General features: G+C 44.9%; 1 protein-coding gene across 3 annotated transcripts in view; it reads right to left on the bottom strand.

Annotated features, from left to right (window-relative positions):
* Nucleotides 1-13,396: 13,396 nt before the first annotated feature.
* ATP9B (ATPase phospholipid transporting 9B (putative)) overlaps nucleotides 13,397-25,686 on the bottom strand; it is a 167,893-nt gene continuing 155,603 nt past the window's right edge. For 2 of the 3 annotated variants that reach the window (XM_055703596.1, XM_055703593.1), the window contains 10 exons: nucleotides 25,286-25,375; nucleotides 24,682-24,826; nucleotides 24,289-24,353; nucleotides 23,683-23,838; nucleotides 23,463-23,527; nucleotides 22,163-22,271; nucleotides 19,327-19,384; nucleotides 18,444-18,647; nucleotides 16,013-16,045; nucleotides 13,397-15,208 (listed from right to left, as the gene is read on the bottom strand). In XM_055703596.1, coding sequence (XP_055559571.1) covers nucleotides 15,072-15,208; nucleotides 16,013-16,045; nucleotides 18,444-18,647; nucleotides 19,327-19,384; nucleotides 22,163-22,271; nucleotides 23,463-23,527; nucleotides 23,683-23,838; nucleotides 24,289-24,353; nucleotides 24,682-24,826; nucleotides 25,286-25,375 — 1,062 coding nt within the window. In that variant the 3' untranslated portion in view covers nucleotides 13,397-15,071. The remainder of the gene's footprint in view (nucleotides 15,209-16,012; nucleotides 16,046-18,443; nucleotides 18,648-19,326; nucleotides 19,385-22,162; nucleotides 22,272-23,462; nucleotides 23,528-23,682; nucleotides 23,839-24,288; nucleotides 24,354-24,681; nucleotides 24,827-25,285; nucleotides 25,376-25,686) is intronic. The other variant, XM_055703595.1, reaches the window with a different exon arrangement.

Below are 25,686 nucleotides of genomic sequence, written 5' to 3'. Positions count from 1 at the left end.
CCAGACAATATATTTTAGCTCCAGAAATATTTTACATTTCAGACTTCCCCAGTTGCTGTTACAGGGGGTGGTAACAAGTTTTTTGCCTTAGGATTGAATGAAGGAGAGGCTGGTTGGGTACCCAGGGACACCAGCCGGCAGCAGAGCAGACCCTTCCACGGGGAAGGGGAAGGGAAATAGATTTACGATGTCTGCGGGAGACCGGGACCCTGGTAGGTATCGGTTCCTGCACACTGTGGGGACGGCGGCTTCCACCTCATCCATCCTCTGAGCCGCAGGGTTGCACCTTCATTGTCCAGCAGCGCACAGCAGTTTTTTCCAGATGCTGATGTTTCACCTGCAGGAGTGGAGCTGACACAGGAGGCTCTGTGGCAGTGGTGACCCAGGGGGACGGACATGGAGCCTGGGCTGGCTGCAGGTGTGGCGGTGCTGCTTCACCCGGCAGCCCAGTGGCCAGCGGCTCAGCCTTGGATGCTCAGGAGTTAGGAACGGCTGCGCGGGGCTCTATTACTGCAAAAGGGGCTCCTTTCCCACTCGACAAGCCCATAAGCTCTACATCCCCTGGGAAGCCTGCCTTTAGTGACAGGCGCCTGTAACTCCTTGTCCTCTCCCCTCTGCCGCTAGCTGGTCCCCGAGCGCGTCTCCTGCTGCAGCCAGAGGAGACCTAGGCCCATCTGATTTACACCACAGGCAGCAGGGTTGTTGAGCTGTGCTCACAGCCACGTGCCCAGGTGGCCCAAACTCAGCTGTCCCTGCCAAGATACATGCTACTGCAGCATCTCCCCTCGGATCCAAGGCTCCGCATCCCCATGCGCAGGTCCAGCAGTGGCGAAGTGCCCTGTGTAGCCTCCCTCTCCATAACCAGGGACTGGCCCGTTTGGGACTCAAGTCCGATGCCGAGAGCACCCTGGTTGCCACATGAAATGAGTGACCTGCTGTGAAGTCCTGGACCCTCTGGTTGCAGCATGAGCCCTTTTTCCAAAATTGCAGCTGTACTGTTATTTACTTGGGTTGCTCCTCAGCACCAGCCTGAGTCTTTTCCTTCATGAGGTTCCTCCTGCTCTAGTTCATTAAACTTGCATTTAAATGTGCTATTGGTTCTCCCTAAATGAATAACGTTTCATTGAGTAATATTGAATTCCTTTGTATTAGCCTGTTCCCCTAGTGCCTCCAAATCCTCCTGTAGTCTGGTGCATTCCTGAAATTTATCAGCAGCCTCCCCTCCTATCATGATGTCATCCGCATCTGGACACCCAGAGTATTGCGCCAGCCTCGGGCTCATTTGTACAAAACTCTTAAACAGAACAAGTCCTGGCACCAAGCCCCGGCAGATCCAGCCTGTTAGCTCTCTCCCTGTGCACAGTCCTATTTATTGCACTTCTCTCTTCTCTAACCCAAGTTTATCCTTCCAATATCGATACTCCAACGCTTGTATACTTTTTACTGACCTCATTTTCTGATGCACAGTCAGTAACCTTGTTAAGGTCCAGCAAACCCAAAATCATTGCTTTAAACTTTTCTGGGCTCACCTTCACAAACTTTATGAAGAGGATTTGGACTACTCCAGCAGCAATTTTGACTATGGCCCTTGTGCCAGATGCCTGCAAACACCCATCCCGGCTTCCCCTTTTCCCCAGCACTTTTGGCATGGTTGGACAGCCCAGGGGATGAGAGGTACTGAGGGAGAAAGGAAATATTTTCCAGGTGATGAAATGAGGTGCCAGGGTTTTATTCGGTCACTCATAGCTATGCAGTATTGAGGAGCATCCTCTACATTTCATGTAACAAAGGTAACAATGAGCTACAGCCCAATGGTGTAAAGTAATATACTCTACTCCTCTCTTATTTTCACCAAACGTTGAGCTGCTCAGTGTTTCTGACGACAGCGGCTTTGGACAGGGATGAAACTTGGAGCTTCTCAGCTTCAAAGATAAAACAATAGGAAACTGCGTGCTGTTGGAACTGAAGGGTTATGATGGAGATGGTGAACGCGGGTGCCCCCGCCCGCCCGCAGTGCACAAACAGCTGAACTGCCCCCGCTGCGGGCTCTGGGCACCTCAGGGTGGGCTGGCTCGATCCCACCTCCCAGCCTGACGCTGTGCAACCCTGCCTGCTCTGGCTGCCCAGGGATGCCATGGGCCTCATCAGAATCCTGTTTCCCGCAGAATTGCCCCATGGATGAGGGGGTTCTGAGAAATCCTTTGATCAGCCTGGCAGAGCTAGAAGTTTCTCTTTAACAGGGGAGCCACGAAAGACTGGCGAGAGATTGGACTTTTAACATACACCTTTTCTTCTTCACAGCTGGAGCTGTATCCCCCATGTTCCTTTCACACTATTTCATGCACAAGGGGTGTTTTCTTTCTGGGGATGATGTGGCTGAGGGGACCAGCATCCCGAATGGATTGACAGACTCCTATCGTTTGGCCAGTGATGTGTTTGGTTCTTCATGTAACAAAATGATGTACGAGCTCGATGCCTTTGTGCCATTAGCTAATGGCAGCTTTCCTGTTTTGTGACATCCCTGCTTGCTGAAATAGCTGTATCTTTAAGAACAAGTGCTGAAAATTAAAATCTTCTTGAGTCAAGCTTCCTCATTAGCAGCCTGCCTGGCTAGACTCTACCTTATTATTTTTTGCTGGTGTGTAGCTGTAAAGAGAAAACCAAGGAGAAAAATAGGCAATTAAAATGCATTAAATTGATTTCTGAATGAGTATGCAGAACCAGAAAGTCTCAGGAAGAACCCCATCTCTTCTCTTGCATCTGTTGTTGTATGTGAGAGTGCAAATTCACTAACAACTAGAACAAGACACATTTGCAAACATTAGCGGGGTCAAACCTCTGTCTTGGATCGCTCAGTCAAGTCTCTGAAAACCAAATGTGTTAAGTCACTGCAGTTGCTTGGCATGCATTGTGGAGCAGGGCTTTTCAAAGACCATGCAACAGTTTTTCAGGATGAACTCCTTGGTCCCAACTGTTAAAACATGAGACTCTCAGCTCAGCAAGCCAGAGAATCATTTTCCTCGTCGTCAAGAAAAATGCCAGCAAGCACCTCACGACTCCTCTGCTCTGAACCACGTTCCAATGCAACAGTGAAACTACAAGTGTCATGGAACTGCACAACTCCCAGCACCAGGTGCTGGGTCTGCTCTGCGGCTCAGGTCTTGACTGCCTGTTCCACCTCAATGCAGCTTTACCGAACGCAAGCCTGGAACACTTAAAGAAAACCATGAAGATGACACAAATTCATCTCTTCATCTTCTTTGCTTCCAGGACTTTCCTCTCCCTACTCCCTTCCTCCCCAGAGTCCAATTAAATTTATTTTCAGGTTGCTTTTTAAGCACATTAAATCACAAAATCAAAGCAGCCTCTCAGCTGTGGTGTGAGGAGGGTGCCCACAGATGCATGCGTGGTGCACGGAGGCGCAGGCAGCGACGCCTTTGTTAAGCCAGGGGCGACGGCCGAACCCCCGACCCAGTGACGCCGGCTGGATCTACCCACCGAGCCTGTGCGGGGAAGGCAGCTGTGAAAAGTTACCCTGAAGACTAGGGCTGAAGATTGGTTCATGGGACACTTGTGCTGAGGACCCTGTTGCTAGAGGCAAGCCCTGGAGATTACAGCCACCCGCGCTGCCCGCTGAAGGGCTGTGGCCTGCTCGCCTCTGGCACGGCGCTGAGCATCACCAGAATTGTGCCACAACAAAATACTTTTCCTTAAGTTACAGGAGTCAAAGCTGTCAAGTCTTGAAGTCTGGGATTTGGCTCCGAGTTGTGCTGGCTGCCCTCCAATAGGTGGATGCAGACCGGTTTTGCAGCAGAGCCCAGCAACCTCCAGCAGGACAAAGGCCATTGCCACCCCCCACAGCCCCTGCTCCCACCCTGGGAAGCTCCTCCGCTTGTCGATGGGCTGCAGGGAGCTCTGAGCACCTGTCTGGGGGCTCCTCACCCTGGTCACTGCATGCCAACAGGTATAGGTGATCCAAGAGGTTAGACAGAAAGATGCTCCCAAAACTGTGCGTGCACAGCCACCCCCCACCCCCGTAAGTATCTTCTGCACGGGGACCTCAGGGTAAAACATTGCCTGGAGGAGGGATGTGAAGGCAGCTGGGGGTGACTGCTGCATGTGTCCAAAGCCCAGTAAAACCCAGCTCCTGCGTCCTGGGGTTGGCTCGGATAACGAGCCCATGCGGGTTTAAGGCCGGTATGGGTGGATCAGCAGAGGGTGAGGGCAGGGCAGTAAGAGATCAGCTCGGGGCAAGCGCGCCGGGGCGACCGGGGCTCCCCATTCCGCAATAGGGGTCTTTCAGGAACAGCGGTGCAGAGAACTGGAGCGGGGCAGGAGCAGGCAGGGGGAGGGTTGCCGGGATGTGGGTTGACGGACCCAACCCTGACGCCGGACCTGGCACAGCAGTCCCATGGACTCTGGTGATTCAGAATTGGCGAGGAGGGAAATGTCTGGCTGAGCTGCAGGGCCCTGCCCTGCCCGGAGCGTGGGGCCAGCCGGCTGCTGATGGCCAGCACGCTGGGCCGGCAGCTCTGCTAAAGGTGGCTACCTTGCCAAGACATCTGTCCTGAGCCAGCTGCCTCCACGGCTACTGAAACACCTCCATAGGTTATCACAGTAAACGCTGTCTGGAGTTTTCTTTTCAGGGCTTTTTCTCCTCCTTTCACCCATTTAAAAGTTCAATAGAAACCACAAACTTGCTTCAGAGGGCTCTGAACACCCAAGACGTTCGTTCGCAGCCAGCCTAGGTGGGATGCTGCCAGCAACCCCTCTGCCTTCCACCCTGCACCAACAACCCACGCACGGGGTCCCCATAGCAGACGATGGGGCGACGGGGTCTGACAAGAGACTGCGCTGGAAATAAATCTGTTCCATGACACCGATTTGTGTCTCATCTGGAAGATTTAAGCCTAAGTCATTAAGGAAACCTTTCTTTCCCATACCACTGAAACACGGTTTTAGAAAACGGCATTGTGTACCTTGAAAGGGGATTTTTGTTGGATAGGACCATGGATGCAGGATTTTACATATCCGTTAGCTTCTACCGCCCCCATCTGGCTTGTGTCAAAATACCAGCTCTCACAAGAAACTTCCCGCAATTCCCTCAGAAACAACACCGTAAGGAATCCCCCCACATTTACTGATGTGGGCTCTGACCTACTTAAACGCATCAGTCACTCAAACAGAGCCTGAGACCACGTTTTGGGAAGTGCAGATGGAGAGCGGGAAGGGAACGAATCCAGGTGCTGCTCCTGGCTGGGTTAAAGGGGCACGTGAAACCATTCCAGCACGGAGCCCCACAGCTGTTCTCCTCTGCCTCTGCCTCCCCAGCTATTTCAACCATAACATAACGTAATGCTAAGAAACTTCAGTTCTATCAAGCTCCGTGCTCATCACCTCCGTGATGTGACCACGCTTCCCAGCTGGAGGATGACGGAGCAGCGCTCCAGCAGCGTGCCCGCCGCACTGACAGCCAGGCTCTGTCTCGACAGGGGAGCTCCAGCAAGGGCAGGGCAGCGGGTGGGAGCTGGCCACATCAGTACCAAGCCAGAGCTTTGAGCAGGGCACAAGCCCCTGTAGATGCACTTCCTACACTCACAAGTGCACGTATTTGCAGAAGACTGCAGTAATCGGGAGGAAGAGAAGACAACTGAGTGATAGGTATGGAATTACACTGGAGTTAACCTACTTCTAGAGTGACCACTCCTGAATACAGCAGAAAAATCACACATGCATTTTCATGAAAAAAAATTAAAAAGCAAGTGAAGCAATCCCTAAGGCGAGGTGCCACTCAAACAGAAGTGGGATGACCAAGCAGCAAGTTAAAACTGAAGTCCATCCTTCATGCTTTGTGGAAATGACACCAACAAGCTCCTAAATAGCCGAGACAGATTTACCCCCCCTTATGAAAGTTCTGCCTCCTTTTAAGAAAAAAAGTACCGTTTTCCTCCAGAGTCACTTAGGAGAGGTCCTTACGCACCGGCTCTAGCCCCATCTCACTACTCTTGTCATCCTTCCTCACCTCCCTCTCGCTGATGGCAAAACCTTCTTCCTTGCCAACCTGTTAATTAATGGATAAACGGGCTCCTTCCCTCTCTGAATAACCTGTATCAGCTCCAGCATCCTGCTCAGGATAATGATACCAGTAACAATTACTCCTATACTCTTAGTTTTATTCCCTTCTGAGTTACCATTTTGGTTGCCCAGCTTGACATCCATCAGGAGACTGAAAGCTTGTATATGCAGCATTTTTTGGAAACCATGCTCCTACTCACAAAGCAAACATCTTAAAACCCGCAGAATTTAAAATCACCCGTCACTTCTGGTGGAGACTCCTTCCAAATGCGAATACAAACTGTTGTATGGGCAAGACCATGGAAATCGTTAGTCTTCCCCCTTCACCTGCCTCACATCTCTCAAGTTCTTAGTTCTTGCTTCCAGTCTTGATAGCCTCATTGAAATGTGCATAATGCAAAGCTAATTAACTCTCCGGTATTCCAGACTTGCAAGCAGCTCCCGTTTTTTCTTCCCCTTAAAAAGAGATAAAGTTCTCACATTTTTTTATGCCTTGGAAAAGTATCAAACCAGGAGGGGAAGGATGCAAAGTAGAAGAGCTGGGAGATGTCTGGGACTCAAACAAGACCGGCAAGTAACAAGGCAGGCTACGGAAAGGACTTTGTTTTTCATATTTGCCTTGAGTTGCCGGAGGGTTCTGCCTGGTGGCCTCCCCTCCGAAACGCCTCCCTTGGCTGAACGGGCAGCACGTGCAGAATGCAGCTGGCCCCAACGCCGCCTGGCCACCAGCGGCTGTTTGTCACCATCTTCACATGATCACCAGATGAGTCCCTCTCTCATGGAATTTGTGTCCCATCTTCAAAAACAAATACAACTGAACGAAGTCTCGCCTATCGTCACAACCCTGACCCGCACGCAGGGGTGACTGCGCCCGAGCCAACAGCTGCAAGGCCGGCAGGGAGCCGGTTCCAAGAGGCCCCAGACACCCAGGCTACTCAGAGGAGGAGAACACAGGCAGGAATGGTAGGAAGGTGCTGAGGAATGGCTAAAGCAATGAAATGATCTACAAGACAGCCTGCAGGAAGACCAGCTCATGAGGGAGACCGCACAATGTCCCCAAGTGGCTCGCCATGAGTGCAGGCTCTAGCTCCAACCTGTGCCAACGCAGCACGGCGTGCCGGGGGGTACCTCCGCGCCGGACACTGGGTGGCACAGCACCAGACAAGCCCCATGCACTTGGCTTAAGACTCCTCCGAGACAGCTGCAAGCAGCCTTCTGACAGCCTGGGAGCCCACAGCTCCCGCTGCTAGCCATCACCAGCAGCAAAGGAGCCAGGTATGGGGCAAAACAAGAGGCGCAGGAGGGCAGCACGTCCCAGCAGTACAGCCTGTCCTGCTGGACGGCTGGTGGGAGCCGCACAGAGCCCACAGCATGGCACAGCCTGCGTGCCCCCCTGCCCTGGCAATGCGGGATGGGGCTGGGGGTGAGGGCAGAAGGGATGCTTTTGTTGGTGTCCGGCAAAATTCATTTTTTCCCCACATGCTTTCATTTTGCCCTCCAGCCTTCTGCCTCTGAAGGTGTCTCCCTGGCTAAGCAGAACACATGTGGCCCTGCAGCTTCAGACCTTGCTGCTCCGTGCGCCGAGGCAGCCCCCTCTGGGGCACACAGTGCTTTAAGAAACCTTTCCCGGCTCTTCAGCAGCGAGCTCCATCACTCGCTGAACTCCATCACTCACTGTGCTGGTGCCTCGGAACTGGCAGGGTGAGTTACTGGGGCATCAAGAAGAAAGACGCTTGTGCTGCCGAGCAGCAGACGGGTGACTCAGGCTGCCCTGCGTTACACTGAGCTATAACCTCCTCCCGCCTCACCTGCCACCTCTGGGTAATTGCTTTTGGACAGAGAGTAACCCACCTGCGTGGTTACGCGACTAGCTGCTTGGCTTTCCTCCCGCTGCCCCCTAAAAGAAATCTGCCTCGGGTTACAGCCAGGAGCTGGTTTTTCCGCCCTGCCTCCCCTCCAGCACCACAACCCAGCTCGTGCAGAAGCCAACAGCTTCAACGGCTGCAGCGCTGCAGCTGGGGGCTCCTCGCACCCGCGCCCCGGCGCTGGGCACAGCGGGGATGAACACGGGACACCCTGGTACGGTTCTGCTCTCGGGGTGAGCTGACCACAGGGAACCGTGCAGGGATTGCGCTCCACCCGCAGCATCCCAGGATCCGATGGAGCTACGGGCAGAGCCCAAACTGGCCAGGGAAAGATCTCTCCCAGTGCGAGCAGGGACTGGCCAGGCAGCAGAGCCAGGCAGCAGCCCACGACCCCCGGCTCCGACATCGCTGCTTTCAGGCTTGTGCTCCTGAGGTGGCTCTCACAGACACGGCTTCCTCAGCAGTTCCAGGCATTCCAGTGTGGGTTGTCTTACAAGGATTATTTTCTGAAAATGTTATTGAACTTCTTTTTTATTTATTTATTTTTAAAATAAGATTGCCCTGTGTGTGTGTTTGTTTTGGGGGTTTTATTTTTGCTCAGAAGTCTGCACAAGTTAAGGGCATCACAAACCTAAGTTACCATGAGCTGACTCTCCTTATTTCTAAGCTCATACAATATGCGTAACCTTAAACCACTTCGAGATACTGATTTCTTAGATTTTGGCATCCTTCACTATACCATCCAATCCCTAAGGATCACACAGTTGTCCTCGTATGCTGCTTTCAGCTCTCACCCCTCCACCTATTCTAGCACCAAGAACCATGTAAAAGGACCTACCAGAATTACAACCAGCCACACACAGGCAGGAAGGTAACACACAGGCCTCCAGCTAGAATATTTTTAAAATGCAGATCATTATTTTTTTTAATAACTTGAAATATTTTACTGTTTTCTCACATGAAGAAGTTTATGCCAAAGATTGAAAGGCATCTGTAAGCAAGGGTACCACCACCACACCCACAAGGCAAAAGCCTCAAAGCCATTAAATCTTGTTTCCCTTTAGATCCTTCCTAGAATTTGATAGAATTGTACATGTCTGTGGGGGTTTTCCTCTTTTTTTTTTTTTTTTTTTTTTTCCTTTTTTAAACACAGATTGCCTACAATTGCTTTAGTTGCATTTGAATGGGGATAAATAGTACCAGAGCAGGTCTGTGTCATCTACCTTGCTCATGACACTCAGATGGAAAAATTACCTCCTACAGCTGTGATAAACTCTGCTCGGCTGGGATCAAGATAAGAACAGACTTAGGGTTACTGGGCTGCCACGGCAGGGCCAGCAGGCTCCTAAAGGAGGGGGGGAACTCCAGGAACCAGCAGCTGTGGGGGACGCACATACGTAGCTGTGCTCCTGCAGATGGATTCGGAATCCCACGGCAAGAGAAGGCAGCGACTGCACACAGGGGAGACAACAGCTCCTCTTCCTGCACTGAACACATACAGGACAGAGGTCTTCCCCAAGGGAGTGTCTGGACTGAGAATTCCCAGATCTCTCCTTCAAATAGGCCATAGATGATTGCAATAAATACAAAACCCATGTACATGCACATACCCCTTACAGGTCTGCTCGCGCATTAGCACCCCCCAGCCTTCCAGCCCAAATAGCCAGGAATTAACTTTCAACAGACTTTTGAAGTAGTTATCTATAATTTGCTTCCACACAACGTGTGTTTACTTCACAAAATCAAATTCATGCTTAGAACTCAGAGCAAAACACAGACAACCCATGGAAAAAAGTAGATGTATACATTATAGAGAAACAACGGAAAGCAGTTCTACACGTAAGAATTACAAAGGTCTATTTTGTGTCCTGCTTACTTAAAAGCCACACAAATGTTATAACCAAAGTTTTTTTTATTTTACTATTTTTGTCAAGAGAAGAGGAAGTAAACATAGTTTACTGCTAGAAGAATAAAGGCAGGGCCATAAATACTTATCATGAACCCTAGTTATAGAAAAAAATAAATCTCCTCTTCTTGGAGCAGATGATATCTTTCTTACAGCCCAGTAACGGGAAAAGGCCAGGTATTCCTCAAACCCACTTTTTTTCTGAGCAGTTTAGAGGTTTACTGCTGCCGATGAGGATCTCAAGTGGAAAGCATGGTGGAGGACAGGAGGAGGCTACAATAAAGAGAAATCTCGTCCGCGGTTTTGCCAAAACCCGGCCAGGAATGGGAGAATAAAGGAGGATTTGCCAACCCTGCGGCAGGGCGTGCTCTCACTGTCCTGTTCAGGGCAGCCGGTTTGCACTGCCTCTGCCGTCAAACATTCTGATCAAACTACGTTTTTGGTTGATGAAGTAGGGAATAGGCCCTTCAGTGCAATTCCCCATTTGAAAGGATTTTGTTTGCAATCGGCTGAGCAAATTCCCACTCAGAGGAACAGCTGTCAGCCCCGCTGAGGGCATCTGGTGGGTGGTTAATACTTGTTGGGAAGTACCTCGCTTTAAGTGTGTTTTGTTTACAAAAGGAGTTCCTACGCTTTTTAACACAGTGTTAAAAGATATTGCGCCTCCTGTTTGTTTACATATAATGTTTGATCGGTGTTGTCTTTGTTCACTCGCACTGATTTTCCTCTCTACAGGGGGCTAACATATTGAAGGGCTTTTTTGATTGCCTTCAGTTTCAATTGAGTTATAATAATAACAGCCTAGATACAGAGAGGTTATTAAATTAAGTGTTATAAGAGACATTCTTTCTCTGGCTCAATTCTTTCCTTTCTACCCAGCACAAATAAGAAGAAACTCCACAGAAGCTAAAATTCAAATGGAGGCGAGAAGCAGGACCTACATAAACGGCTTCTGTGGCAGCAGCCGCCTCTCCCGTGGCTCCTCCTTTCCAAGGGGAACTGTCTGTCCAGGCTCCACAGCCTCGCCAATAAATCCTGCCCTGCAAAGGGGCTGTCAGAGCCATGTCAGTACCTGCGGACACGCAGAGGGAGGTGTGTGGAACAGATGCAAGCCTCTTCCACGTTATCTTGCCTGTATAAAACCCAGGAATACAGAGCTCTGCAAAAGTGGGAAATGAGGTCACGTCGGAGCATGTTTGTTAACAGCGCATCTCCAAAGCCTCTCAGGCAGGCTCTGCTGTCATTTATACCGTGAGCCCATTTGTGCAGCACACCCCAGGCCTGACTCACCATCATTCCCCTGGTAAATACGCGAAGGTGGATGGGGCACAAACATCCCCAAGCTGTGGTGCTGTGCCGCCCAGCTGAGCAGGGCAGCGGTGTAACCCAAACGCCCTGAGACAGCAGTAAGGTTGCAAAGCAGCATGGGGACCGTTCCACTTAGATCTGCTCTCTAGCATGCACAAATGGGCACAGGTAGGTACAGTACGTAGGGAATCATCTTTCCATCTACAGAAGTTAACCCCCATGACTAACAGCTGTTTAACTACAGACATGAATATTAAAATTTTTGCTTAAATACCTGCAGAACTGGTGTCCAGTCCGAAAAGGCTCCCCATTGCTGAGTTCCCTTGCAGACATGCTTTGCAAGGAGACTAAAAACTGTTTAGGCTTGCCCTCTCCTGTGGACGCAGGGTAGGAGGACGTTTATAATACAGATTGGCTCAAGTGAGTGCTGCTCGTCAAGGTCATACATTTCCCACGTACATACAAAAGCAATGGCATGTTTTTGGACAACGACTCAGAAATTTCAGGAAGAAAACAGGAGATACCTCACAGCTGAATTCTGATGGTATGTGCCAGCAAGCTAAGTCTGAACATAAAAACACTGTTGTAAACACTCACATTTGTGGAAGAGTGCTACAGATTTAATGTTAAATATGCAAGGATTTAATTTTGGCTTCCATTTGCGAACTAATACCCCATGTAGTAAAATGTTTTCCAGCAGTTACATGAACACATAAGTTTATAACAGCATCAGACGAAATCGATATAATAATTACCAGTGCTCCTTTTTTTTGCAGGATCCCTCCTTTTCCCTGTGTTCTTCCACCAAACTAATCAGGAAATGTAGCAGACATTTAGCTGATACACTTCTTAAGCACGGCCCCAACAGGACGGTGACGTTACGTGTGTTACTCTGATGAAGACTTATTTCCTGCCCCCACACCGTGCTCCTCCATCCTACCCCAATTCTGGAAACATATTTGGGAAACAATTTCAAAGAGGCACGATCACCATTTCAGAAATATGTATCTGACACAGCAGCTCCCAAACCCACGCACCTATTTAATGCCAGACAGAACTAACGTCCTTCTGGGTACAAGTGGCAGACCCAAAGCCTAAATCTGCATTTGCCTAAGCTGATGTGGTGGTCCAGACTTACTCCTGACATACACTGATGTGAAACGACACTAGAATGAGATTCTAACCCAATAATTTATTCACCTGCACATCAGACACGTCACCACTCTGATCCGTTTAAGAGCCAGGGATCGCAATGGTACTTCGCTTATTTTGTACCGAAATCCACCATAGTCAAAGCCTTGTGCCGAGCGATGCTGCATTACAGCACTCGGATGCTGCAGGGCGGCCGTCAGCTGTAAGGCAGCGCGGCGCAGTCACGCTCCCCCCCAGGGCTGTGCAGGATGGGCACGCAGGCTGTGCTGGGACCCCCCACAGCTACCCCCCACCCCCGTCGTCCCCACAGCCACCCCCTGGCCCCCGCCGCCCCCAGTGCAACCCCCTGGCCCCCCCAGCCTGACGTAAAGGGCGAGCTGGAGCAGACCCCCCTGCTGTGATACCCTGCGCACTCCAGAGACCTGGCTGCACCTCTGAGGGGCCTCTGCCTGCGTGGGGCATCGACACGCCTGCGACCGCGTTAACCCCCCAGATGTAATGCTGAGGGTTAACAGACGTACACTAAAGATTCCGTACACTGGGCTGCGACTGCATCTCATACAGCTGGACGACAAGAACATCATCACTTTCATACTGCTAGTTTGTTTGGGGTTTTTTTCCTCATTTTCTGCCTGATGTCAAAGATGTGACGTCTAGATGAAGGATGAGCAACTCTATGCTTTTGTGTATCTGCCGAACCTTATGCGTACAGCTGCAAGCTCGCAACATTTAAGGCAAAAAAAAAAGTCTGAAGAAAAACCATCATCAACATTTCAGAACAACTGCACGCTGGAGAGTTTTCTCAATTGATTCAGAGTAATTACTGCTTATTTGGGGAAAAATGGAAAATTAAAGCAAATCGGCAACCAGCCTCCCGCAGGGCTGAACTAAACCCCCAGGCGCGGAGCGCGGTGCCGAACGGCGGCCCGGCCCAGGTGGCTGCGGCTGGGATGTGCGGGAACAGCGCCATCCTGCGGGGCTGCGCAGAAGTGACTTTACAGAGGGACAGAGCTAATTAAGTCTGCAATATCGTGTAATTAAAAGAAACGCTACTTCAGTAGTTTATTTAATACATATACCATTAATAATATTTGGTAGAAATTAGGCTTTATTGCTTTTATAATGAGGAATGAAAATAATATTTTAAAAAAAGCAGATAAATAGCTAGGTAAGAAAAACTTTCAAAACACAAATTAATGGGAGTGGGGTGGAGTCCCAACAGCCCTGCAGCAGTTCCCTCTGCTCTCCCAGGAAGTAGCTGGATTTATCACTTTAATATTACTCATCCAATATAATGGCATAAGGGCAATGTTGTGAGAGACTAAACAAGGAATTATGCTGTAAAGGCATTCAGTCAAACATAAAAATGATGTCCATATTAAGTGTTCTTTAAAAACACGCACATAAATATTTAATAAATAAAGCATGGATAATTACGCTGTTCCTTTCCACTGATTAGCAGACTATGCCAAATTTGTTATACGTACTTCTTGAGAAAGCAAAGTTATACCACAATGGGAATCTAAAATAATATATCCTACTTCCCAGTACTTCCAGTATGCAAGATTTGGACCCTTCAGATTGCATCAGTCTACGAGCTTCTGGAACAAATGTTCAGCCGCCGTAAAGTGTCGTAACTCAGCCGAGCTACTCAACGCTGACAGTTTACAGCAAGCAAAAATGTTTTGATTTTTTTTTTTTTTAAAGAAGTTTATACCCAAACTAAATTCTAAAAACATAACATTTACAACTTGGAAGATGATAGATTTTCCTACCATAATGTTCATGTGTTCATCTTATTTTCTTTTACCTGAGTAACCTAAGTAAACAGATTACAAGGCAATTTAAACATATTAGCTAATACAAGGTTTACTGGACTTCTCATATATAGAAATGTACTTTGACACTATTTGCAGTTTTACAAATACAAAATGAGTAAGAATTTTAAAACATATTTACTGAGCAGCCATGTCTTTGATACCTGTACAGATCAACAGGTGCAGTGGAATTATGTACAGAATTTATCATTTCATTTTTAAACAGCTTTTGTGCAACCTGGCTGTAATGTGCATTTAAAAGAACTGCTGTCAGCGTCACAGATCTGTAATTTACCGGTGCCAGAAATGGAGAGTACAGAACAGGACAACAGCTCCTAAAATAATACTGTGCTATGCAGACATCTGTACATAATTCAAATAGTGCATATTACTCAATGTCTGATGAGGAATAATAGTTAGCTGCTAATACAGACATGGGCATTTACAGGTATTAGGTGTGTTATGCTAAGTCTGGACGAATGAAATTTTCCGTATATAAACATTAAAGGAAAGGACTTGAATTAGGAAGTTATGCAATAATTAAAGAAGGGAAGTTATGTAATAAATAACAAAACTTTCAATTCAACTTGCAGAAGATTAGTACAGTAGGAAAAAATCCTTTACAGTAGCAATGAAACCATTCAGAAGCATTGTCAAATCAAAGGTAATTCAGTTTTATTTTATAATCATAGCAACTGAAAGTAAAAAAAAAAAAAATCAACATGAAGAAAATCTAGTTTATCTCTGATAGTCTTGTTAATGTACTTCTGGTGTTACGGTGCCTGTCAGATGTTTCCTCCTCTTTTTGTGCTCTATTCACTCTATCACTTTTGATTTTTAATTTTAAAAAAATTTCTTTAGTCCACATAAAACCATAGACACTACAGCACAGTGAATGTGCAGTTTGCAGACCGGTGTGAGTGAAAAACCATAGGAACAGAATTACTTTTACGAGGTAAGCTTGGAGTAACTTGGAGGAGAAAATTTGCGCTTCAAGTACTTGAGAATGTAAAGTGGAAGACAGCTTACAACAGTGATTGCTGACACTTTCCACAGGAAGGTCACAGTTGTGATAAAGGCAACATCTGCAGAAAGAAAAAGGGAAAATAAGTAACCGGAGCTGGTAATATGGAAACTGCACGTTACACTGACTGCAAAGTCAATGAAACTCTCCTATTTGTTTATGCTATTGTTCAAGACCATGCAAAATAAACAAAACAAAACAAAAAGGCAGGCAACAAAACAACAGAAAAAGAAAGTTAACCTCAACATTTTGTTTTTGCCAACTATTTTTTCTTTAGAGAGAACTTCAGAGTTCCTTTAGGGTCCTTACACTGTTTTGCAGCACAAAATAATTTTAGGGGAAACAGAGTATCAGTTTAAAAGCAAGACCTTCTCATAATAAGAAGTTAAGGCAGCTTTTTCTTCTAGTAGTAAGAAAGATTTTTACCCACTATAATACAAATCCCCAATCAGAAATTCTGCTACCATTTAAGATCCTTTACTCCATATTCAGATTATTTTTCTCTGAAACGGTCACAACCACTAGACTGAATGATTCTTAAAACCTCAGAGCTTAAATCAGAGCCCCAAAGCTGAAAGGGAAGACAATGCAGTGATACTGCCACAAGCCACACTGAAAAGTGACAAACATTAACAAGTACGGTGACGCTCCACACCGGCTACTAGAATCTTTTGACTGTATTTATGATGGTCAAGTCATACTTAATTATAGTGGAAAAATCCCAGAACCCAGGTAACTTGAAGAATTAGGTTTTTTAACTTTTTTTCCATTCTTTACAAATGTGTATATTAAATAATTTACTACCCTTTAATGAATTTTTAAAGACTTAAAAAAACACTTCCAAGAAAAGTTAAACTTCACCTACCTAAGAAAGCTCCAAAAGACACTCTGCCTATACCTGTTTCAGAGAGGGAGAATGGAAATGAAAGGATAGATTTACAGAAAATATGAAAGTTATGCAGGAAAAAAACCAACCCGAACAGGTTAGCTACACAAAAAGGAAATGAAAAAGATGTTAGTAGCATTAACTGGAGTATTATCGCCTTTCCCATGAAAATCAGAATAGTTTAAAAAGCAGTTAAACCCCAACACTTGGAAAATATAGAGATTTCATATTTGGTTGTGTTTTAAGATTGTAAATAGTTTTCTTACATTTTACTTCAAGGTGTAATTTACTGTATAAACAACTTGATCAGCACTGTTTGGATGTGAATGAAAATTCACTTCAGAAAATGCAGTAAAGAAATGCTTTACCGCTCCAACTTCACTCATTAAAAAGACTTTGTATATTAGATTTCAACGTATAAACTTGTTACACATTTTAGCCTCAGTCTGCTTAGACATACGAGAAGCCCCTGCGATATATCACCAGGACATGCCCAATAAGGCTGCTATGTGCAATTAACTCAGAAACCTCAAACTGATTTCCTTATGTGAGTCGGAGCTGTGGGGCAGTATCAAATAGTTTGTCTTTTTGAGTGCCCGCTCATACTTGCGATATCATTTCTGTGGTTGGAGATGATGCTTATAAGCAACATCATCAAACGAAACCACTTACTTGCCAACGCAGTCACGCGGTGCTGGGCCGGGTCGTTTCCCCTGGTACATGGAAGTTGTTCCACACCTTGAACCACAAGCCGTCACCCAGGTTTATACCACATGACGTGCCCAAAAAGGGGCTCCCCCCATTATAATGTGACAGATTAAATAAAGGTAGAGCATCAAGCAGAAGCGAGACTAACTGCAATGCATTGTTCCAGATTAACCGATGACTAACACGAGTAAAACATCTTTACGAAGCCCATGGAACTGCAGCCGTCCCAGTACCCTGACGATGACAGAGTGGAGCCAAGCCCCAGGCTGCAGGAGCTTGCAGCTGCCGATGGACTCGGCTCCTGGGACTAGTCCAGCAGATACAGGAGGACATTACAGTGCTGCCCTTCATGGGAGCAAGGCACCTGCAGCTTCCCCGCCGCTGGGACCGCCACCCAAAGGTGCCCTCACCGCACAGCTCCTGCGAGGGACGGAAGGACCGGCTGGCAGCACCACGAGGACTTAAAAAGGTGAAGTAGCAAGTTCTGAAGTCTGGACTAGCCAGCCAGTACCTGCATCTGCTCCCGCTTGTCCCCTCCACCTGCAATCTGGCTGTGGAGGTTCAGGAGTCAACCCGGTAACTATTAAAGAGTCTGTGTGTCAGCGTTAGGAAAAGGTGCCCCAGCAAACCCGCAAGTACTGAGACCCAGCAGGGTTGTGTCTTCACTAAAATGTGACTCCTGAGAAATCTGGGAAGTAACAGAACACCTGACACAGGCAGCGAAGCACTTGCTGATTAAAACAATAACTGTATAATGCAAATACACTACCCTGGTGTCAAACACCTGGGACGTGAGAGAGTGAAAGCAGAACTACGGGACTCCTAGGAACTGCCATATAACGTTTAATTCTGCAGTGAGAAGTGACAACTGAGGAAAGGCAACTCCTTACTCATCAGGTCCTGGCAAACGGAGAAAAACAGAGCTGGATTCTGCTCCTTGTGATATAATCAAAGTTGTTATATGTGTTTCTATAAGTTACATTTGTAAAACCACACCAAGACGTAGACACTTGCTTTTACTGAAGGATAATTTGATATGAAAAGAAGTATTATCTTGATGCTCTGATCTGGACCATTAAGATTTGCAGGTAAAATGTGTTCGTTCAGCTTGTGAGCTGTGAGCAATGAAAACCTCCAGACACAGTATGGCACACTACAATTTAAAGCAAGCTTAACATAAGCTTAATATAATTATGAAACAATTATTTTTATATAAAGTACCTATGCTAACAGCCTTCTGCCTCACTCTGTAGCAAGACTTCAGCTCTTTTAAGCTTGTGCGTTAGATCTAATGAGGGACACTTGGTCTGGCATACAAAATAATTCACCAACTCGGTGACTAAGATCCTGATTTTTAAAAAATTGTATCTATTTCAATAGGGCAAATCTCAAAGCCAATTTAAGGTACACAATGTCAAGGTCTGATCAAGGACGGAAAAAGCATGCGTGGTTTGAGTAAAGTTAATCATCTAGATAAACCACACCAAGAGGCATAAAGATTTCAAACTCTAGGAGAACACGGTGAGAGAATATTTAAATCTACATTAATTAAGCCTAGTTTCAACTCAGTCATTTTTCTTATGGAGAAAGCTGTATTTCACAAAGCACAGCATCACCTATTCTTAATTAAGAAAAAGAAAAGAGGAAAACATTAAAAATATAAAGCACAGTTTTTTGCTAAAATACTTTTACTATTACTCACCAAAGTATTCATTTAGAAATGCAAGAGAGGCCACATAGCAGCCAAGACTGAGGAATTCAGCCACCACCATTAACCAGTGCCACGTTCGTATGGTCAGTGCAACCATCAAGAGCTCAGTCAAGATCAGGGCAGTGAAGGAAATGGCAACAACATGTACAAACTCAGATTCAAAAAGCAGTAGGGCTCCATACATCAGGATACCACCTGGGAAGGGCACACAACGTTAACAGTCACTGAAATTTCATTGCACAGTGTTTCACAACTGCTCACTGAATGTCTGGTTGCTTATTATGAAAACTTGCCCAGTAATTTTTTTTATAAGGTAACAATATTGACCTTCCTAAAAGAAGTGATAGTTACTATACTTTGTACTATGCAATAAAACAACCGAAGTAGAGCAGTAAAGAAACAAGACTATTAGAAAATTAAACACCTTTTAGTGCAATATATCTGATGAACTGTTAATTAACCTCATTTTGTCAAGTGCTACAAATAAATGAGATATTGTTGAAAATGTAATTACTTTTAACTGATTACATAATTCAGATTTCTTCAACAGTACTTCTGTCACTCCATGAAAGAAAACTACTGTGTAAATATATGCAATGTGATAAGCACTCATTAAAATTTTTCTGGATTAGCATTTAATTAAAAAGATGTCCTTTTTTCAGGCGACATGCACCAATAAAAACACCAATCTACGCCACGTTGTGAATGGGCCTGGCACACTACAGGAATATCGATTTACGAGATAAACAGAAAGCAATATACATAACTGCTGATGAAATGTTAAGCTTTGGGAATTCAACCTGCAGCTGAAAAACAATATTGCTAATAGCAGACAAAAAATTCTCAGTTCAGTAAAAGCAGGACTCTCTCCTACCTTGGTAAATACTGATTAAAACCCAGATGAGGAAGGTCTTAAATGACAAAGATCTTCCCTAAGGGGAACAAGGGAGAGGACAGTTAAACACAACTTCAAAAAAAAAGAAAAACTACTCAGTTTATATTTTTTTAATAGTTAATTACTAGGGAGACATTTTACAAGTAAAATAAGCAGTCTTTCAAGTGATATAGGCTAAAAGGCTTCTACCCGTCTTGATGATTCTTCACTACAAACTTGTATAGAAAGCGCACAAAGGTCCAGATTTGGGGGTAGGACAGTTACAGTCTTTAACAGCAAAGGTACTTTAGCCTGCAGTGCCCTGGGTCGTTTTCAGAGGCATAATTACAGTAAAATTAGGGTTTTTTTGATTTAAAGTGTTTTTACATCTGTTTTGTAAAATGCAGTCTTCAAGGAAAATAGCATTGTCAGTGTACCCATGGACCTGAACTTCAAGCAAAACTGCAGTTACTACGCACTTCTAAAAGCTGGGTAAACTATCTGTATTCACAGAATAAAAGTACGACTACTGTAAGCTTTCAAGTAACTATTACCAAACAGATTTTAAATCTTCTTGTGATTGTGAGTGTTATAGATCAAAACATATCCATAGAGCAGGGAATAAATGCTGTACACGTGCATACGACACTCACATCCTGTGAGGACACTGAGGAGATACATAGCGCTGCAGAGCTGAACGGATACACATTTAAAGGAATAAAACGACAAACAAAGCATTTTGCCACAAAAGAAGTGATCAATCTAGAACAGGCAAGGATCAGCACTTCAGAAAGAAATCTGCTTCCTTGCTGTTGAAAGTGATGAGTTAACTCTTTCTATTATTTCAGTAGAGGATAAAACATATTCTTGAATAGACAGAACTCACAGCAAGGTGCTAAGGACATTTCATAATTCTGTGCATAGTCTAGAACGTTGGTAGCAAACTGAACATATGGGAAAAAAATTCTTGTACAAGTACAAAGAAACCAGTTTTTTTTCCTCCTGTGACTGCCTACTCATTTTTCTTTGAGTACTGGACACTGCTTTCACCTTTGAGCACAGCTCCCAATTAGTGAGATTTATGAAATAAGAATGAGCTTGAGTTTTGGTCCACCTTTGTGGAACTAGAAGGGTTAAATCACTCCTCAGCCTCTACAGAACGAATCACTTTCAGCTGAAAGCAGGGAGCCCTCCTGCACTTCCTTGCAAATTGTCACCAGCTTCACAGCGTGTCCTCCAGGGTGTGTGCCTGCACTCCTCTCTCAGCCTTGCCCATTTTCTCCTCTTCTGGCACCGGAACAAGAATCTGTCGATGACTTGTGCCAATGTATCTTATTCTTTTAAAAAATCTAAAAACCACTTTCAACACTAGCATATCCCAGAAAAGAAATTAATTCTTCGGGATATAATCACAGTCCTTGTCACCACACATCTGAGCAGCACTAGCTGAACAGCACTGGCAGAGATTTGCATTTAGAGTCCATAATTTGAAAAGTGATGTGCAGAAATACGTAGGCTTCATATTTTAATGACTAAGGCAGTATGATCATAAATTGTTGTAATAAACACTCACAGTAAGATTACCTTGTAATAGGGAAGTCAAGTAACTTTTTGTACTACTCATCCATCATCACCTGCCCCACAGGATGCACTGAACTGTACTCTCCAGTTTCTCCACATTCTCTTTTTTTTTTTTTTCTCCTGAAGAGAATTGTTGGGGTTCTACTTACTTAGTATTCACAGAGGTGCAACATGAGCTGGGAAAGCCAGTGATTCAGCATTTCCAAGAACTGTCATTTAAGCCTAAACAAAAAACCTTATCCTGTATTCATCTGCTCATCCTGGGCAGTTTCCGCGCACAGGTTAACTTCGCTCTTTGGAAGTAAGATGCTTCCAAGTTCCATCAACAGATGTCCAGAGGCCAGCTCACAACCGCCTTTGGCAGCTGCACAGCCATGCTTTACTGAGATTAGTCATAGGCTGAAACCTCAACAAAGAAACTTTAAAGATTCTGAAGAGAAGAAAGAGATGAAATCAAGATCTCCAAGAGAAGAGAAACAAAATCTCCCAGATGAACCCAGCTAAAAGCTAGTTTAGTACAACCAAAAAGACAGAGGCTCCAAAAAGTTTGCACCCTCTTCAACTAGAGCCTGCTTTTGGACTTCTAGACACCTCTACAAAGAATCTACTGTCCCTAAAAGCACTGTCTGCTGCTGCTTTGGCACCCAACTTTTCCAGCTGACAGTTTAAGATAAGAGCAGAAGCATATGTCAAAAAACTTACGAAAACAGAATCTTGAGATTTGTTTCACTTTTACAGGTAAAGAAATTGTACACTTTTCCCTGTCTGCAAGTGTCTGCAAACACACAGAAAGCAGCATCTACAGATGATTCAGTTAAGATATATCAGCTTCAATATCTGTTATTTAAAGAACGCCAGCTTTTGGACAGCTCAGTAATTTCTGGGAGTTAGAGAACAAAAATAAAAATCTATAAAATAATCTACCAGTTAAAAAGGAAAAAGGAGCTGTGAAAAAGTGAGTGTAAATAACTGCAGATCAGAGATCCCTGGGCCAGACTGAAAGCAACTTCTACCACCAACATACCTTCAGGTATGAATTATGTCAGTCCAACCACTGGTGACTTAACACATGCAAATAAAACTGAGCAGACTGTTTGGTACCATGGATTATTTTCATAGTACAAAAGTCTGTATTACATTATTTGCGCATCTGCCTTGCACGGAATACCTTAAGAAACTGACAGTAAGGATTCCCAGTTTTGCACACCAGGGATTTCAGCGTTTGTTCACATCCGAGCACTGAGGCCATTCATACCTTTGTGAGATCTTTATAAAGTTCTGGATACAGCAATGCCATTTCTGGCTTCACATCCTGATCCAATACCAGAGAGAAGACTGGAAACATAGTATATATGGTTGCATACCTAGGTGAAAGGAAAGCACAAAGACCGACACTTTTGTATGACAGGATTTTAAACTGATTTAGCGAGTTAAATTATTATTTTTATGCATACAGAATTAAACTGGTTCTTCTACCCAGTACTGAGGCAGCTTACCAATACAGCTTTACCCACGCAACCTGCTCTTGTGCATCTGAGAGCTACACGTTGTGAGAAGTTACAGAGCTTTTATACATTCAAAAACAGTAAATGCATTTTTCTTCTATATATATATCACTCAAGCTTATTCCTGTTACAACCCTCCCCATGCACCTGCACTCTGGACAACCAGTTCAAAGGCCTGCCCTTTAAATTCATCCACAGACGATGGAATGAGAACTGAAGAAAAGCCACACGCTATATTCCAGCTATCACGGTGTAGGGAGGTGGATCCACAGAAGTCTTAGTGGCTCTGTACATGAGTTTGGACTCCAGCATGCACACGCCAGATGCACACTTTAATACACACTTTCCTAGAACTCAGCACAACTATTTACAAACCTTTTTGAGAGGTCCACTGCCTGCCTCTGCAGCATATGGGGCAACCAGACCTTCATCTGACCAGGACTGAAGTTGCTATGGATGTAAGTTGTTATTGTTTACAAGGAGTATAAAAAAGAAGCTCTTGGGACAGAAGGGCAGGGACAGACACGATGTATGCGTATATCCCTCAGCTGTATGACTTGGGGAACCGTATCATTAAAGCAGCTTCTGCAACAAGACCAGGGTGCACCTACTCCTGCACACATTCACCTGAACACAAATCTATGTGGCAGACCTGGGGAGTGCCCTCGGCCGAAATTTCAGCCAGCAGCTTCAGCTCCATTTTTGAGAGAAAAATCTGTGATTCTCCCTGAAGCTTCTATGGCCGCGTGTGTACCAGCTGAACTGCGCTGGGAGATCTCCTCTGCTGCTTTCATCCCGTATGTGAAAAAGGTTACAGGGCATCTTCTTCTAAGGCTATGCAGACCCCTCGCCTTGGAGGGCTGATAATGAGGTTCAAATAGTGCATGTTCAACCTACTTTGACTTCTCTCTGTAGACTCATTCCAGACTCTGGTAGCGTACCAATGATAAATGTATGAAAAACGTGGCAGACACCAACTACATGATGTCATTTAACAGGTTAGTTTGCTATGTTTATTACCAGATACTGTAACTGTTGGTCTTGACTTACCCTACCATTAGGAATCCTTGGTACAAGGGAACAGATGCAAAATAGAAGACTGATGAAAATACAGCCTACAAAAAAAGCAGAGAAGTGCATGTATTTAATATATTTCTATATACAAGAAATTACAACAAAGAAAAAAATAACAATACTGGTTGATTCAGATTTTGTGACATTTCAAAGACAGACACAGTATTACTAACTATTCAGAGAAAGTTTCAGATACCTGCATAGTTGAAATAATAAGGCCTCGGTGCATGACAAATTGACCAAGTGCTGCTGATCTTTTGTAACTGTTTCGACCATGTACCATCAGCAGCCTGCCTATGTGTTTAAACTGTGTGATAGAAAAGTCAGCTGCTAGGGAAGCTTGTTTTCCCTCCTAGAACAAAACAAAAATATTTCAAATATGAGACCCAGTGTAAAAGATGTGCTTCAAATGCCGAAGTTCGAAGTGATAATGAATTTTAAAAGCCAAGTCTGCTCCTGCTTCAGAAATCAACCCTGTAACAAGGCAGAAAGAACAACTTTTTGTGCATATTCTAAGATGCTGTCACTGTTACAAATAAGCTTCATTGCCTATCCTGCTTCTTTCAGGTAAATGCTACACAGAAACAACGATGGTGTTTTCTGCTTTTCTTGGATTTTGTGCTTAAAAAGATAAAGCAGAGGTCATAGAAGCAAAGACAGTACTAGTTCAAAGACTAAGCATTTTTTTTCTAAAGCATATCTTAGAGATGATCAATTCACTACTGTTTAAGACTAGATTTTCTAATCCCATGTTACTATATACTACGTTGCGCACATTTGACAACAGAACTGTTAACATTACCTTGCCCTCAATTCCAATTCCACAGTCTGCTGCCTGGATCATGCTGACATCATTTCCTCCATCACCTGGAAAACGTCACAGCAATATTCAGCTCTTCAGAGGTTTTACTCTCCTGGCCTTACAATACTTTAGAAAGCTCTTATACACCTTTAAATTCTTAAAATTAATCTACGGATTATGATTAATTACTTCAGCAATCAAGACTTTTCCCTGTGGAATAAAGAAGATGACCACACCTCTCATAGAATGGCATTTTCTGCCACAGCTACAACCTGGCTGTTGATAACAATGCCTCTTTGGTTTTGTTTTCAATTATTTCGCAATGGTGCCATCTACTGCTGACGTGTATTACAGATTCCAGCTACTGCCAGTGAAGACCATGCCAGCGGTTACCTATTGCACATGTGCGCTTCCCCGTGTGGTGCTGTAAGAGTTTCACAATGTGAGCTTTCTGGGTGGGAGAACATCGGCAGCACACCACAGCAGGGCACTGACAAGCCAGCTCTACAAATTCGTGCTCGTAATACTTCAGACAAACCTAAGGAAATAAATACAGTTGCATTTACTTATGATTAAATACTGCTACATGTAGTCTAAGACAAAAACACAGTATAAAGAATTCTACCATGAAGTTTTGCTTGCACAACGTCCATCTGGGAGAAGAGAACCCACATTCTCCTGACTGGGGCTTTTTTATTTTAAACTGAAATTCTCTTTCATTTAGAACACACCTTGGGGTTAAGAGAAAAGACAATACTAAAGCATGTTGCACGCAAACTCCATTCTGCTACCATACAGGAGACCAGAGAACCACTAATGTTTGCCCATCTAGAACATATATCCTCTAATTAGCACTCAGTGAAAAACAAGCATCTCCAAGGGCAACCTAAAGTGTGGGCAAATACTGGAAAGAACTTTAAGGGCATGAAGATACTGACACCACTGTTTGATCATAAGGGTAGAGGTAAATGTATTTTGACAGAAACTAAGCTCTTACCTCAAGCGAGTCCCCAGATATCACCAAGGCACAGTCGTGCTTCCTCCTGAAGGCATTTAGTTCTAAGTGAGCCTCTCCTCGAGTGGCAACCTTCAATAAAAAACACTCACTTAAAAGATTTTGTTATATTCTTAAAAAAAAACAAACCCTACCTGAACGGATGCTTTGAGAATCCATATGCAGCAGGTCTTCAGCAAGTGCTCTGCCCCGGTGCAAGCCCAATGCCCATGTATACAACTACGAACCTTGATTCTTACGGAGTGAAAATGTAATCCTCAAACAAGGGAAATCTATGTAGTCAACTTAACTGGTTCCTTACCGAAGTAGACCAGGGCTAAAAAAATTAATGAATTAATTACAATCAAATACCTTAAGTTCAAGCTGACCTGAGTCTTTTCATC

This window comes from Falco cherrug, chromosome 3, assembly GCF_023634085.1.
Source record: "Falco cherrug isolate bFalChe1 chromosome 3, bFalChe1.pri, whole genome shotgun sequence".
In the NCBI taxonomy this organism is placed as follows: domain Eukaryota; kingdom Metazoa; phylum Chordata; class Aves; order Falconiformes; family Falconidae; genus Falco; species Falco cherrug.
This window is presented reverse-complemented; position numbering and strand designations above follow the sequence as displayed.